Source organism: Pogona vitticeps, chromosome 2 (genome assembly GCF_051106095.1).
Source record: "Pogona vitticeps strain Pit_001003342236 chromosome 2, PviZW2.1, whole genome shotgun sequence".
NCBI classification, from domain to species: Eukaryota; Metazoa; Chordata; class Lepidosauria; order Squamata; family Agamidae; genus Pogona; species Pogona vitticeps.
In genome coordinates this window covers 174,960,709-174,977,056 of record NC_135784.1, presented here as the reverse complement: position 1 = coordinate 174,977,056, position 16,348 = coordinate 174,960,709, and the positions used below count along the sequence as shown (strand labels likewise).

Genomic DNA, 16,348 nt, shown 5'->3' with positions numbered 1-16,348 from the left:
GAAAGAAAGAAAGAAAGAAAGAAAGAAAGAAAGAAAGAAAAGCACTACCTTGAACACATTATGACATATAATCCTGGCAGAATATTTGTTCAGCGTACGAGAGGACATCAGCTCTGGCCTGTAAGCCTAACCAGGCCTGTGGAGATTTCCACCTTGCCTACAAGGTCCAGCAGGCAGGCCCTGCTCCTTCTGTGGGCGACATCCCTCCATCTCCCCTACATAGTCCCTGCAGTATCTGATCAGAGACAGAGAGGGATTTAATTCCAGGTTTTCCTCTTCCTCTCTCTTCCCCATGCAAGGAAGGGGGAGAAGCAAAGACAAGTTGCTTACCTGTAACTGCCAATGGTCATTTGTGAATTCTCACATGTAGGTTCCTTTTGCATTTGCATGAAATTTCCTTGGAACATTACAGAGCCAAAAAGTTCATTAGGTTGACTTTCTGAACTGTACATGCTCCCCCTCCTTGTGCTGAATCCTCAGGTCTCTCAATCCACGACTGACAGAAAAACAATAAATGTGTGCTGCAGACTCAGGGGAGAATGGATAAATTGTGTGAATTCACAGATGACCTCTTGAAGAATGACAATTACAGGTAAGCAACTGGTCTTTCTTCTTTGTGGTCTCTGTGAATCACGCATGTGGATGACTGGCAAGCTCACTTACTGGCTTGTGGGATGTCACCGCAACACAAAAGAGATTACTGATCTGTCGAAAGCTGCATGAAGTTTGGCTGTGACATCCGGCCCATAACACTTGACTAAAGACGGGGGTATTCGTATTCGAATACGAATATCCCTGCACAGGTGGAAATAACGAGGATTTGGCCCCATAGGGCCAGACTGTCCACTCACAATTTTGGCCCTGCTGCCGGCTCCGCGGAGGCTTCCTATTGCACTGTTGTCCACAATCGATTACCCAGTCCTGGCAGGAGGTAGGATGACAAACCTCTCTGCTAGGTCGGAGAGTGGCTAATCCATTGCGGAGAACACAGCGATAGGAAGGCACCACGGAGCCGGTGGCAGTGGTGAAATCGTGAATGGACGGTCTGGCCCCATGGGGCCGGACCCTCGTTATTTCCACCTGTGCGGGAATATTCGTATTCGTATACGAATACCCCCATCTCTACACTTGACCAACATCAAGGGCTGCAAGCATTATGTGCTTTTGCTGGCTCTTTCAAGGCAGAGAAGTTCTTTTCTGTACTGTGGAAGCCATTCCTGAAGAAGAGCAAAGGGACTGAGGTTGTTCACATGCTGTTTTGCTCAGCTGTGCATTGACAGGCCCCCCGTGTACAGGACAGAGCAAGGTTTGCTGAGTTAGGTAGCTCCACTCTAGACAGTGGCTAAAAGCTGGTGAGGACATTCAATTTTGAGATGTGTTCAAATCTTCCTCTGAAGCCAATCCCAAATAGCTAAGGTTGTCCTACTTTTTAGTTTGCAGTGAAGTTGCACTCAGGGCCTGAGATTCCTTAGACTTCTTATGTTCCAGCTTCGGCCTTTTGTTCTTGTAGCTCTCGGGATCTGCAGGCTTCTTCCTCTTCTTTGTCATGATGGTCAACAGTGAGCTGGCTGTCAATGGGCCTGTCCTCAATATCAAGGGAAGATGTTTGTGGCATAAACTATCTCTGGAGAAGCTGGATCATTCTGAGAGCCAGTCCTAGCTTTGGGCTGGATTGCCTCCATAAGTATATGCTATTTACAAGGGGCCTTACAGATAGTAAGGGCAAAAACTGGGGTTATTGTTTGCTTGGAGATGGTGTCACCAGCTTGCAGAGATTTCTCCCACAAATAAAACTTAATTCAAGATTTGCGGTTCTTTACACACCTTTCATGAATTTGTGACAAATCTGGCAATTTTCTTTCTGATGCCAATCATCAAAGGTTCTTTGAGTGTCTGTTGGTGAGGGGCATCCTGTTAGTGCAGATGGCATACTTTTTGAATGGGCTGACAAATATCAATTTTTAAAAAGGAAAACCAATGAAGACGGTTAAGGGGAGGGAGAAGATGGACAACAACAGAGAAGTTATATATACAGTGGCGCCTCGCATGACGACGATAATCCTTCCTGTGAAAATTGCTGTTTAGCAAAATCATTGTCGTGCGAAAACCATTTCCCCATTGGAATGCATCGAGACCAGTTTAATGCGTTCCAATGGGGAAAATACCTCATTGTTTTGCGAAGATTGCCCATAGGGCAGCCATTTTGCAAAGCGCTGATCAGCTGTAAAAATGGCTGTCCTGCTAAGCATGGGTCTGGAAAACACAGGGCATCCATTTTGTGAAGCTGCCAGTCAGCTGTAGAAATCATTTTCTTGCGAACAAACGGTTCGTGCACGCACCAAATTGTCGTCAAGTGAAAATCGCCCATTGGAATGACTGTTTTGCGAATTGCTATAGCGATTGCAAAAAGTCATCGTTATGTGGACTCATCGTTTAGTGGGGTCATCGTTTAGCAAGGTACCACTGTATTTAGAAGAGGCTCTAGAACACTTGGTAAGTGTTTCCTTAGTGGCAGCTGAAAGGGAAAGGAGGACTCAATGCAAGGTGTGGGAGGGTGCGCATGGCAAGGAGTCAACCTAATGGACTTCTATGCTCTGGAATGTTCCAAGGGAGTTTTGCACAGGGGCAAAAAGAACCCACATGACCGATCAACAGAGAAACACCCGGCCTGTATTCTGATGTGAACTACAGGAACAAATGGGGTTTCTCATGTCCTGATATCTTCTGCTTCAGGTACTGCTAGTACTGAAAGAGGAAGGTTGCACCCGTAGAGAGACTGCATTAGGGGATATGCTCACCCACCTGTCTCAAAGCATCCTGACCAAGAATCACCATGCAGGGGCCAGGAGGCCCAGCTAGGAAGAGAGATTTTCAAACAGACCTTACCCTTTTGGAGGCATATAGGCGACAAAGGCGAAGCCCAACACAAACATAATAGATACGCCACAGAAGAAGGAAATACGCATACTCCACAAGTCCACAACAGGATTTGAGTCAAAACCATGGTAATCTGGATTCTGGAAGTAAAAAATACAAAACAGTTAGTCTGCAGATGAAAAGACCACGTGTTCTTTCTGTTCAAGCTCAATTTTCCACAACTTATTGTAAACTTTAAACCCAATGTTTAAAGAGAATGGCTATATGCTGAACTCAATAACCTATTTATTTATTATTTTAAAATCAGGCTCCATTTTTTCTTTGAGATCAACGGAGGTGGAAATCACCCTGAGTTACATAAATTGTTTTGTTTTATTCTGATTTTGTTGTACATGAGATAATCCTGTTGGGGAAATTTATCAGACAGCAGTTAGCAGTGCCTTGAAGAGAATCAGACACCCACTTTTGACAGTTCTCTGGAGTAGGATATGTTTGCACATAGAAAATGTATTTTCACCTAGAAACATTTTGGAATAAAAACCCTTGTTCCCAGGTTGCTTATTACCTGGCTGCTTCTGAATTTCTAGGCAGCAGGCCATCCTCTATAGTTGCACAGACATAAACATCACCATTCTTCCTCCAGCTTGAGACTCAGTTTGTGTCCAATCTGCCTTTCTAGCTACAAAAGGGTCAAAGCTGGCTGGAATAATTAACCCTAAGAGGCCCAGAGGACTCTTGGAGACATGCATGCCCCTGCCAGTGGCTTCTTCAGTAGCAAAACAAGGGGAGGCCAATCCTCTACAGAGAAGAGCGACAGACACAGCAGTACAGGGAGAAACCAAGCAGAGAAGGAGCTCCGCAATACTATACATTCAAAAGACTTGGTTTGGAAGCCAGCAGCATGACTAAGACTCCCTTTTATGAAAACAGGCATGGGGTCCATACTTTTACAGAGAAGCGAGAGGGAGAGAAAGAGCAAGGAGAGAGGGAAGCACTTTCACTATAGGCCCAGTCCTGGAGGTATGGAAGCCGCCTGCGGTGAAGCTGTAGAAACAGGAGAGTTCATGCTCAGAGGAGCTCCCTGTCAGTCAAACTGCAGGTGCAGAACAAAAACAGCTCCAGCCTCAGGTGGGAAAATGAGTCAACATTCCCTAGGTCTTATAAAAACATCCTCTGAAAGGTGGGGTGGAAAAAAAAAAGAGAGGGATGTCCTGGTACAAGCCTGCTGAGCCTTGATCCTGAAAACAGGCTTGGTTTACTAAGCAAAATTTCATACGCATTTCCCCCCTCTGTTTATTCCAATACCGCTTTTCTTATATTAAATGAATGAGAAATTAAACAATAGCAACAACTACTAGGAGCTGCAGCATTTATTCCTACACACATGTCCTCTCAATCCTCCTCTTGGGACAGTATTCCACCCCCACCGTTGCCAGAATGAATGGTCTCTGGTCAGAACTACACACTAGAGCAGAAGTCTCCAAACTTTTCAGTGTGAGGGCCACATCATATATTTTACACATTTTCGAGAGCTGAAGGAGGGAAGGGGGACCCAAGCAATCCCCCCACCCACACTGTCTTTGCAAAGACAGTGGGGGGATCGCTTGGGTTCCCCTTCCTTGCTCTTCCTATGCCCAGGCTGGATAAAAAGGCAAGGTGGGCCGGATGTGGCCTGTGGCCCGTAGTTTGGAGACCCTGGCACTAGAGGGAGTTGAACTAGGAAAGTAGGAAAGCACGTGTAGTTTAAGTCAGAAGAGAATCTATGCCAAATCACCAGCAGCATGGCTCATCAGTCTGGCAGTGATGTTTAAGCACAGGTGCCTTCTGGGTGGGAGTGACACTGGCTTTTCTCTCAGACATGAGCAGGGACTTCTATTTCCAGTCTCCTTGACCACTGAAACGTTCAGTATCTTTCCTGCCACACACACCTCTTCGAAAAGGCAGGCTGGCACATAAGGAGATTTCAGGGAAGCAACAAGATCAGTAGAGATGAGATTTTATTAGCCAGTTGCTTGGATACCCCTTTTGCCCAGTTTCAGACACCAGGGTCATAGTGGATGAATCTAGGTGGCCAGCGCAGCCTTCAAAGGCGTGTATGCTCCAGCAGCAGTCCCGGATACCCACACTCACATGTGTATGCACACCATCTTTCTTGCTGGCTCCTTGAAACGAGACAGAAACCAACAGGCTATCCCACAGGCATGAGGACGTATGAACTTTCAGGTCTGTCGGATTAATGGAGAGATGACCAGTTGGTCAGACGTACTGATGCCTGTGACTCTCAAGCTAAAGGTCCCCCCTCCTTTCCCAAATTCACAGTGCACAGCAGGGGCTCCTTTTTCCTTCGCCTACTTGCCAGTTGAGGCTGAGTCACAGCAAGCTTCCTGGGAACATTCGCCCCTTCTCGCTTTCATATCCAAGGAGCTAAATTTGCAATGGAGCCTCCCCTCCCCGGCAATCTTCTGCAGTGGAGCTGGGGCAATTCAATTTTTTTTAAAAAATTGACACAGCAGGTATCTAAAAGGAGGTAAAGTCTTACGTGGGCAACTTTTTCCTTGGTGGGACTCGGGATGAAGAAGGACAAGAATCACTGTAGAACTGGGGTGTGCATCTCCTCTAAGCACTGCCCAAAGTTGCCGAATTCCACTTAGGCTGACAGAGTGGTGCACGATCAAGCCCTCTAATGTGTGTTTAGACAAATGGGAGAGCAGGAGGGAGGCGAGGATACGTCCTGTATCACCGCAGTGTTAACAATCAAAAGAGAGGCCAAATAAGGGCAAAGCAGAAAAACAAAATATGGCAGGAATACTGTGGGCTGTTGTTGTTAGGTTTTGTTTTTTTTTGGAACAGGCAGAAAGGTGGGGAGTTAAGACTGATGCAATGCCCACTGTTCTTCAACCTCTGTCCCTAGATATATGATGTAAAAGTTACTTTTTAATGCACCTCTCAGAATCCCACAGCCAGCATAGCTCTTATGAGCTGTAGGCCAGAAAATTAACTTTCTATGCCGCATTCTAGGTGGGAGGGTTCGACTTTAGGCTCCTTCCTTTGTTCAAAGAAATCAGGAGCTTTTTGCTGTTTTGAAAACAGGTGTGATATTTATTGGGGTATTCAACAAATAACCAGTGTCAACGAAATGATTCCAACGTCTTTCTCCTTCTGACAACGGGTCGGGAAGGGGCTCCCATTCTTCGTCCAAGAACGGGTTCCTTTCACCAGAGTTACATGAACCCGGTCAATCTGCCGAGAAGTTCCGGTTCACAATCTGTCCCATTTCACCTTCCAGCAGGGGCACCGTGTCGTTGTCCCAGCCCTCAACCTACACGGGACATCCTTCAGGTGTGATGGTCTTCCAGGGGCCTCCCGGTACCCCTTCCTCCTCATTTTGTTCACCCTCCATTCCAGCCTCTCTCTCTCTCTCTCTCTCCTTTTCTTCTCTCAACTTTCTCCTCCACTCCCTGGCTTCTGCCTCTCCCCAGTAAGACGGTCGTGGTGGGATGTCCCTTCTTTTCCTATAATCAGCCTCCTCCTTAGGCACTCTCAGCCTTTCCCACACTCCGGTCCATGGATCCTCCATCCAGACCCACTCCCCACCTGGCGGTAACTGGTCTTCCCTCCTCTTTATATCCGCTGTCCCCGCCTCTATCTCCACCCTCTTCTTCCGTTCCATTCCCGCCATTTTTCCCTGAGTCCCTTCAACGGTTAGCTTTTGTATTCCTCCTTCTATCTCTTCTGTTTCTGTCCCTTGCTGCTCTGTTCTCTTGGGAGGTGAGACAGGATGGGTTTGTACCTCCTTCTCTGCTGTAAGGAGGAGGGACGGCACTCCGGCAAGAGGGCTACCACTCTCGCCTCCTGTCTCACACCAGGGTTATCCAGATAGCGTTGAGAGATGCAATCCCCATCAACCCTCCCCACTGCCTATTCTAACTATGGTTGGGAAAAGTTGCAGGCCAATAACATCTGGAGGACTGCACATTGTTCATCCTTGCTTAAGGGCACAGCATGGAAGAAAGGAGACAAAACCAAGCCAACTGGAGGCGGGGGGGCTATTTTTTTAGGTCTCTTCCCACTTGAGAAACCTTGGCTAATTACTTCCCCTACATTCACTTTCTTCTCTAGCCTCTTGCAATGACCTGTAGCAGAAAAAGCTCAAAACCTTGCTCTGGAGCAACCTTCAGAGACAGAAGCAGTTTCAGGCCACCATGATTTATTAAAGAGCCTGAGCAGCTTTGCTACCACCTAAATATTTAAAGAGTCGTTAAATACAGACGGGGACACATGCAGAGAAAGCTACCCGTCCTGCAGTAAGCAGCTGATGTTGCCCCAAGCCTCCGGTCAATAAGTAGGCAAGAAAGCCTGGACTGTGTGTGTTCCTGTCTGTCTGTCTGTCTATTTATTTATTTATTGGATTTATACCCCACCTATCTAGTAGCTAGCCACTATTCTAGATGGGTACTGTGACAACCCCAGACCTACTGGAGTATGCCACCATGTATTTATGCTGCCACCAACCATTCCCTGTAAGGAGTCACACAGACCAGGAATGGATTTTACTAAACAAAAGAACAGGGTTTATTGAAACAACAAACAGGGTACATAAAAGAATCAGGTAAATAGGATAATGTAACGTGGCATAGCCCCAAACATACACATATAACAGATTGGTTCCCACAGAACCCTTCAAGGTAACGCACAGACCCTGAACCTATCAGTTCTGGCTACCTAAATAGAAACCTGAACCTATCAGGTATGTACTAACTGACACACAGTTGTACCCAGTCTGACACACAGACTCCAACTCTTCACTCTTCACACCAGCTCCAAATATATATACAGTACAGCTCCTCCCCCCTGATGTCCCGCCTTCCACCCCCATAGGATGGAACTTTCCCTCCAAACCCATGACAGACAGGTACCATCAGTGCTGTATGTGACAGGTACAAAAAGGAACAGAAAGGGGCAAACAGAATTAAAACAATAAGCATACAAAAAACCCATAGCCTACCTAAAAACCTATAAGAAGGCAATTACTCTGCCTTTCTGTTTCGAGCACCTCATTCTGGGCTTCTAGGACAGATTCAAAGACTCCTCCCTTTGCAGGCTATTTGCTCTTTTGAATCAATTAGATGTCAGATCCCTCCCACTGAAGACAGATACTACTCATCTGGAACTGGACAAGGCAGGTCCTAACAGACAACTGATCTTCCCTCTTTTCCCATCCTCTCTCTTAGGTGGGGCCTCCACTACTACTAATTGTTGTTGTTATATGCCATCAAGTCTTCTTTGACTTATGGTGTCCTTACAAATGGGTAACTTCCAAAATGTCTTGTAAAGTAGAACCCTCATCCATTCGGGACTGATTCCAAGCTCCCCCGTGGATGCTGAAAGCTGCAGATAATAGTGAACAGTATACATAGCATGGTGACATTTTTTAAATCCGGGAAAAAAATTTTTTCACATGCATTATATCAGCATAATATCAGCTGTGGGTCCGATGGCAATTTTTATTTATTTATTTATTTATTTATTTATTTATTTATTTATTTATTTAACTTATATGCCGCCCACACTACCCGAAGGTCTCTGGGCGGCTTACAGCATTTAAAATACAATAAAAAGGCAAAATAAAAGGGCAAAATAATTAAAATGCAATTAAAATATATATTCTAAAAATTGCCATCAGACCTACAGCTGATATTATTTCAGTTAAAAGCCATTTGGAACAGGAAGGTTTTGACCTGGCGCCGAAATGTCATCAGCGTCGGCGTCAGACGAATCTCAGTCGGGACGGCATTCCATAGTCTGGGGGCAGCTGCCAAAAAGGCCCTTTCTCTACAAGCCCTCCTTCTTATCTCCTTAAGGGACGGCTCTTTCAAAAGGGCCCCTGGTTAGATCTTAACTGCCGGGTAGGCTCATATGGAAGGAGGTGGTCCTTCAAGTATCCAGGGCCCAAGCCGTTTAGGGCTTTATATGTCAAAACAGGCACTTTGAATTGGGCCAGGGCAGCAACTGGTAACCAATGTAAATTAAACAGAATCGGCTTGATGTGATCTCTGGCGGCCCCACCACTCACCAGCTGCGCAGCTTGATTCTGGACCAGTTGTAGTTGCCGGACCGTCTTCAAAGGCAGCCCCACGTAGAGCGCATGGCAATAATCTATACAAGATGTTACCAGTGCGTGTGTAACTGTCATGAGACTCCGCTCGTCCAGGTAGGGACGCAGCTGGTATAATTTCCGCAGCTGAAGGAAGGCGCCTCTGGCCACCGAGTCCACCTGGGCTTCCAAAGTTAGACTGGGGTCCAGGAGCACCCCCAGGCTGCGGACCCTGTCCCTTAGGGGGAGTGTAACCCCATTCAGGGCAGGTAACTGCATTTTAATTGTTTTGTCTTTTTATTGTATTTTAAATGTTGTAAGCCACCCAGAGACCTTTGGGTAGTGTGGGCGGCATATAAGTTACTTACTTAAATAAATAAATAAATAAAAGTACCAAATATTGCCATTAGAGGGCACCAAAGACCATACTACTATATTGTATGTGTTTTTCAGCAACAAGAATTCCTAGCATGGTCTCTGGCTCCTTCTAGTGGCCTGTACTAGTAATATTACATGTGAAAATATTTTTCCAGCTTTTTCCTTTTAATATTTTCAGACCATGGATAAGTGAAACTGTGGACACTGATCCCACAGATACAGGGATCCCACTATACTCAATAGACTTGCTCAGCTCCTTTGAACTCAAGGCTATGGCTTCCTTTATAGAGTTCAATCCATGTATTTGGTCTTCCTCTTTTCCTTCTGCCTTTAACTTTTCTTAAAGTTACTGTCTTTTCCAGCAAGGCTCATCTTTTCATTATATGCCCAAAGGTTTCTTCATGCAGCACCATATGACAACTAAATCAATTTTCCCCTCTTGGTTCTCTTCACTGTTTAGCTTTCATATTTATACATATTAATTGGGAACACCATCATGTAAATTATCTTCACTGTCACCAAGAATATGACCTTACACTTGACAATATTTTCTAGTTTTTTCACAGCTATTCTCTCAAGTTTCAGTCTACTGATTTACTAGTTGCAGTCTTCAGTTGGATTTATGACTGATCTGAGGTATATAAAATCCTTAACAATTTCAACTTCTTTATTATCAACAACAAAGTTGTGTAGTTCTTCTGTAGTTATAATTTTTGTCTTCTTAGTGTTCGACTACAATCCTGCTTTTGTATTTTCTTCTTTTACTTATCAGAAGTCAGTGCAAGTCATTGCTGTCTTCTGCCAGTAATGGTGTTATCTGCATATCTTAAACTATTGATAGTTCTGTTACAACTTTCTTTTCCTCCTTCAACTGAAACTAATTCAGTTTTCTGTATGTTTTGCATATTAATTGATCGGACAGGTAAATAAAGTAAATTACTGTCTGACACCTTTGCCTAGCAGAAACAATTTTGTTTCTCCATATACTATTCCAACAGCAGCAGCTTGTCCATAATATGGATTACACATCAAAACAATCATGTACTGAAGCATATGCATGCATTTCAGATACTTTAATCCATAGTTTCTCATGAGCTACACAGTCAAACGTTTTGGTGTAGTTATAAAGCATAGATAGTTCTTGTGAAATTCTTTGGTTCCCTCCAGCAGCTAGGGTATACAAAACCTTGAGCACTTTTTCATTTTTGAAATCCATCTTAAACACCAGACAGTTCTTCCACCATGCAGGGTAAGGTCTTGGTAGTAATACTTTGCACATCACTTTGCTTCCATGAAAAATTAATGCAATAGTCCTGTAGTTAGTGCACTTCTTGATGTCTACCATCTGGGGATTGGAATGAGTATTAAATAGTTCCAATTTGTGGACCATTATTTTATTTTTTTCATGTTTAATGGCATATCTTGTTGGGATTTTGACAGATGCAGTCACTGTAGTTTAGGATAGTTCTGCATGTATCCCCAACTAGTCCCGGTGATTTATTTCTTCCAGGTGCTTGAAAAGCAGCTTTCACTTCACTTTCTAAAACTGCATTGTAGGATCCCACCTCAAAGGAATTTGTCATCCTTGCTTCTTTTCTTCAAAGTGCTTCAGTATATTGCTTCCACCTTATTTTTATTTTATCCAACTCAGATAGTACATTCCCTTTTAGTTTTTCAGAATCCCTCATCTAGGTTTAAGTTTCTCTTTGTTTTATTTTTGTTTGTTTGTTTTAATCTTGTGGAAGATAACACTAGTTTTCCCTCTTTTGTTGTTCTCTCCTTTTTTGGAGGGAGGGGGATTGATCTCTGTAATGTTTCTCTTTGTTCTGATATGACAGTTTCTGAAAAGTTGTATTCAGAATTCTGACCCTGTTTCTGACACCTTCTACTTTTCATTTTCACATGTCCTTAAGAGTTTTAAATTTTTCTTCCTCATCCATCTAGGGCTTTTCTTTTGACTATAATAATGTTTTTGCATTCTTCTGATAACACCTCTGGTTTCGATTTAGTTCTTCTGGTTCATGGTCAATTGAGTTTAGTCATTCAAATCTGTTCCTTTGGACTTTAAATTCACCAGCAATTTTATTGAAATCATTTTTAGGCATTAGGATTCTTTCAGAGTTCTTTTTAACCTTTACTCTAATTTTTGACATTAACAATTCATAATCAAAATCTTCTTCTTAAAAAAAGGAATATAATTTCTCTGTCTTCGACTTCCAGTTATGCAGTTTTTTATTTCTATATTGGTTTTCTGATGATGTCTATGTGTAGCCAACTGTTTAGTTGCCTTTAGTATGCATCTTCAATAAACAAGTTGTTGACTTAACAGAATTCTATGAAATATTCAGCTGCATTTTTGACCCCAGTCCAAATTCACCAACATTTGATTCTCCTTTGTTTTCTAGTGTTGCATTCCATTCATCTATGATTATAAGCATGTCTTGTTTTGGTGTGGGGTCAATTTCCTCCTGGATGCTTGCATAAAAGCTTTCAATTTCATCTTAAGCACCTGTAGTTGGAGCACAGATTTGAATGATGGTTATGTTGATAAGGTTCCCACAGAGTATGGATGTATTCTTTTGTCAGACCGTATATTATAGCCCCTAATTGCCTACGCTACATCTTGCCCCATATACTCTGAAGTCTGTCATTTCTAGAATAGAACACTTTGTAGTTGTCTGACAAAAAATATCCTGTTCCAGACCATTTTAGTTCGCTGATGCCAAGTACTGCAATCTTTATACATTCTATTTCTTGCCTACAGTTTCTAGTTTACCTTGAGTCATACCTCTCACATTCCATGTTCCAATTGTATGTATTCTGCAGTATCGGACGTTCCTTTCACTTCTATGCACATCAGCCACTCAACCTCCTTTCGGCTTTAACTTAGTTGTGTCATTAGTGACAGCATTATTCTTATTTGTCCTTTGCTCTTCCCCATTAGCTGATTGAGTGCTTTTCAACTTGGGAGCTCATGTTCCAGCACTCTGACTTGTTTTATTTTGGACTGTCTCATCACAGGGTTTTCATGGTAAAAAAATACACAGTAATGATTTACCATTGCCACCTTTTGCGAAGTACTAACAAAAGTTACCTTGAGTGTCACCACCATTGCCACCTCCGCCAGTGTCACCTTCAGTTTCCTCCTGGATGCATGTGTAAAAGCGTTCGGGTTGTTCTTCAACCTTTTAGTTGGAGCGTAAACTTGAATGACAGATGGTTATGCTGTCATGTTTTCCAAGAAGTCGGATTGATATTATTCAGTCAGACATTGTATCATAACCCCAAACTGCTTTATGGTTCATCTTGCCTCAGTTTCAGAGTCACTCAATTTCTTCTTCATACTTTGCACATTCTATACTCCAATCATAACACGCAACCTCAGACTTTCCTTTCACTTCTATGCTCATCAGTCACTAAATGTCCTCTTGGCTTTAATCTAGTTGCTTCAGTAGCTACAGTGCTTTTTGTTCTTGTCCTTTGCCCTTCCTCAGTAGCTGACTGAATGCCTTCTGACCTGGAGTCTCTTCTTCCAGCACTACTTACTTTGGACTATCAAGGTTTCCAAGTCATCTTTTGAAGTGGTTAACCACTGCTTTTTTCTGCAAAGTGCTAGGAAAAGGTAGTTTGTGTCTCTGTTCTCTGTGAGAGATTTTCTGTCAGTGTCACCTTCTTCTACTGCTGCTGCTGCCCACCAGCTGCCCTCCAAGGGTTTCATATCATGGCCTATTAAATAGAACACAGCCCATCTACTTGGCTTGGATGGCAAGAAAAAGAAAAAGGTGTTAAGCACCTGGCACTCAAGCACCCCATAATACCCCATCAGTAGATTGTGCTTGGCATCACAAGTCAGAATATATGCAGATCACCCTTCAGTTAACTGAGAGTTTAACCTAGGCACAGGCTTTCAACAGATGCAATGTTGTAAACACTACTGTGTTTCCCCGAAAATATGACAGGGTCTTATATTAATTTTTGCTCCAAAAATGCATTAAGGCTTATTTTCAGGGGATGCTTTATTTTACAGTCATTTCATCTTCTTCTGGTTGCTGCACCATGGTGGAAGGCGGGGTTTCACTTAACTAGGGCTTGTTTTTGGGGTAGGGCTTATATTACGAGCATCCTGAAAAATCATACTAGGGCTTATTTTCAGGTTAGGTCTTATTTTTGGGGAAACAGCAGAGGCAATCTTATTTTTTGGAATATTTTCATATACATTTATGCACAGGGATAAACCCTCCAGAAAACATCTTTTTGAAGCCTGATGGGATTATAAGGAAGACATCCCCTCCCAAGCTTCTCTTCTCTTCCTCAACATTACAGGAATATACAAAAATTGTGGGACACAAGTTCTTGTATATACATGGCTGTTGTGGGTTTTTCAGGCTCTTTGGCCGTGTTCTGAAGGTTGTTCTTCCTAACGTTTCGCCAGTCTCTGTGCTGTCCTCTGAAGATGCCGGCCACAGAGACTGGCCAAAGAGCCTGAAAAACCCACAACAGCCATTAGATCCCGGCCGTGAAAGCCTTCGCGAATACAGTATCTTGTATATACACATAGAAACATATGCATGATCCTGGGCATGGAAGGGATACAGATCACACACCCACTGGCTACAGTAAAAAGGGAACTCCACAGTGTAGGCTTATGTCGAACAACCACATTCATGCATTAACTGGTGAGAATGAAGTGGAGGGTGGAGAGAAAGAGAATGGTAGCATTTTAAAGGTTATTAGCCCTAGCGACATGTGGCTCCAAAGCACTATGGACCACGCCCCTCCCATCAATCCTGCTGTTCCAGGACTTCACTTCTGGGACATAGAACCCTGTACCCAAAGCCCATTATGGTTTATGTTACAAACTACAGTAATGTGCTGCCAAGGTGGTAGGGCTGTAGTGGAGGGAAACCAAAGGAGTTAAGCATAGTGCTTTGGCCTGCTTCCCCCTCCTGAGCCTAACTTTGCGTCAGGCATCAACTTGGCAGGCTCAGGGGGGGCGGGGGCGTCAGTCATGACAAGCCGTCAGTAAAGGCTGATTACTTCATTACTGGCAAGCCTCCTGTGACACCTGACCCACCCCCTACTCAGAGCAGGCGTGCATCTCCCCCCCTCCCATCCCAGTGCTCATCGTGTCAATGCTGTGGCAGCAGCAATCTCTTCAACGCACTTGGTGCAGGGTTGCCAAGGGGCATCTGCTTTCCCTCCCTGGTGCTTGTTTCAGGGAGGCGATCTTCTCAGGACGTCTGTATCTCAACAGGCCACAAGGTTCCGAACCACAGAAGCTTTTCAAGGAGGGTGTACGAGGGAGATGGCAATAACCCTTTCCTTGGAGGAGGAGATGAGAGGCCAATTTCCAGGAGGCTGGGTGGCAAGACACAGCAATACAGCGATCCAGCACATGCCCTTCTACCAGACTCAGAAGTCCCCCCCCCCCAAGAACACACTCTATTTGCTCCAAATTGAAAAATGTGTGTGAGTGGTCCTTGCAGACCTCTTTTTATATCTTAATAGCTCACCTCCTTGACACTTTTATGGATTAAACACTGCTGTCTATTTCTGGTGTTCAATGTCACCATGGAGGGCACTCAAAGGCTAAAGCGGCACGCGGTCACAATTTCAGTCCACATAACACACAAGCCAGGACTCTGAGAAATTCAGCTTCTCCTGTCCATTTTCAGACAAGAAATCCCAAGGTGCCATATACAACATGGCTTCCAGAGAATGCTGGGAACTATTAGGGGGAAGTTCCACGATCCAGAAAGAAAAGGAGAGAATATTAGCTCTGTGCCCAGATAGTTCTTCCCAAAGGCTGCTATTGTTCAGCTACCTACTCTCTACTGTCTTTGCCTTCTTCTGTTATGAACACTGCTAAATTATTCCAGACTGCTGCTATTTTAAATTTTAAGTCAATTTTAGTTTGATTTTTAATTTTAATTTCAGGGCCAAATCCCATAGTCATTTGCATTTGTGATTATGAGACAAGAGCCTGCTCAGATGTTATCTATGAGGAAAAAATACACATGGAGTTGAGACCCTAATTTTCCAGGATCTCAACTCATATGTTATACCTCCATAGACAGGAAAGTTCATACTCTTTTCAGGTTCAACTACATACACTCCATGTGTAAGAGCGTGATGAAACCATGGATGCAAAGGGTTGGTCTTCTAGACTGCTCCCCTTAACCTGCAATGAATTTACACTAAGAGATTACACCTGAAAAGGGCGATTGACGGTTTTAATAGGTATTTTATTAACAGATATGGCCACCAGCATTCAGAATGTCTCTCGATGCACGCAGAGACATCTCGGAAATTCAGAAAATAATTTGGATTATGTTAAAAAACTAGAATGTGAAATCAGTATTTATAAGCAAAGCAAGCTATAAAAAGCAAAAACGATAATAACTTACAATCAATGGCCATCTGTGAACATAATAATAAGGTGAAGTACTATATGAACCCTGCCTTACTGAGCAGGAGCAGCAGACTCACACACTAGCTGTACTCAGGATGCCAGGGTTCCTCACGAGCCCCTGCCTTATTGTTACATTTGAATCTCAACAATATTTAGTCACACTGCATTTTACATGGGTTTTATTACTCAGATTCCCAGTGTATACAGAGAGAGAGAGAGAGAGAGAGAGAACAGAGCCCCTCTGTTCAGGAATACAGTTCAGAAGATATAGTTTACTATAGGAAGCGATTTCTAAATACTGTACCACTAGATTTTGAAACTATTTTGATTCTGGTGTGTTACTGTAATAAAGGTAGAAAAGAAAACAGCCTTAAAAAACATTTCTTGCCAACACTGAGCCTTGATTACACTGTACAGTACAGTACATTATCTTACCTCCCTTCCATATCTCAGAAAAGGATTTATACTGCGACTTTGGTAATATTCATGTTTGTATTGACACAATTACAATCCAAGACTTCGCTAGAAATTATTTATGGCTGCAGACAGTCTTAATTTCGTTCCATGTTCTCTACCTCCTCTGCGTC

General features: G+C 43.4%; 1 protein-coding gene and 1 long non-coding RNA gene across 2 annotated transcripts in view; one reads left to right on the top strand and one right to left on the bottom strand.

Moving 5' to 3' along the window:
• NDUFB11 (NADH:ubiquinone oxidoreductase subunit B11) overlaps positions 1 to 16,348 on the bottom strand; it is a 50,447-nt gene that overhangs the window by 12,709 nt on the left and 21,390 nt on the right. The window contains exon 2 of the mRNA XM_020797674.3: positions 2,887 to 3,017. Within this exon, the coding sequence (XP_020653333.1) occupies positions 2,887 to 3,017 (131 nt within the window). The remainder of the gene's footprint in view (positions 1 to 2,886; positions 3,018 to 16,348) is intronic.
• Positions 3,017 to 15,742, top strand: LOC144587094 (uncharacterized). The gene is made up of 2 exons (XR_013542259.1): positions 3,017 to 7,329; positions 7,815 to 15,742. It is a non-coding gene; the product is annotated as an uncharacterized LOC144587094 (long non-coding RNA).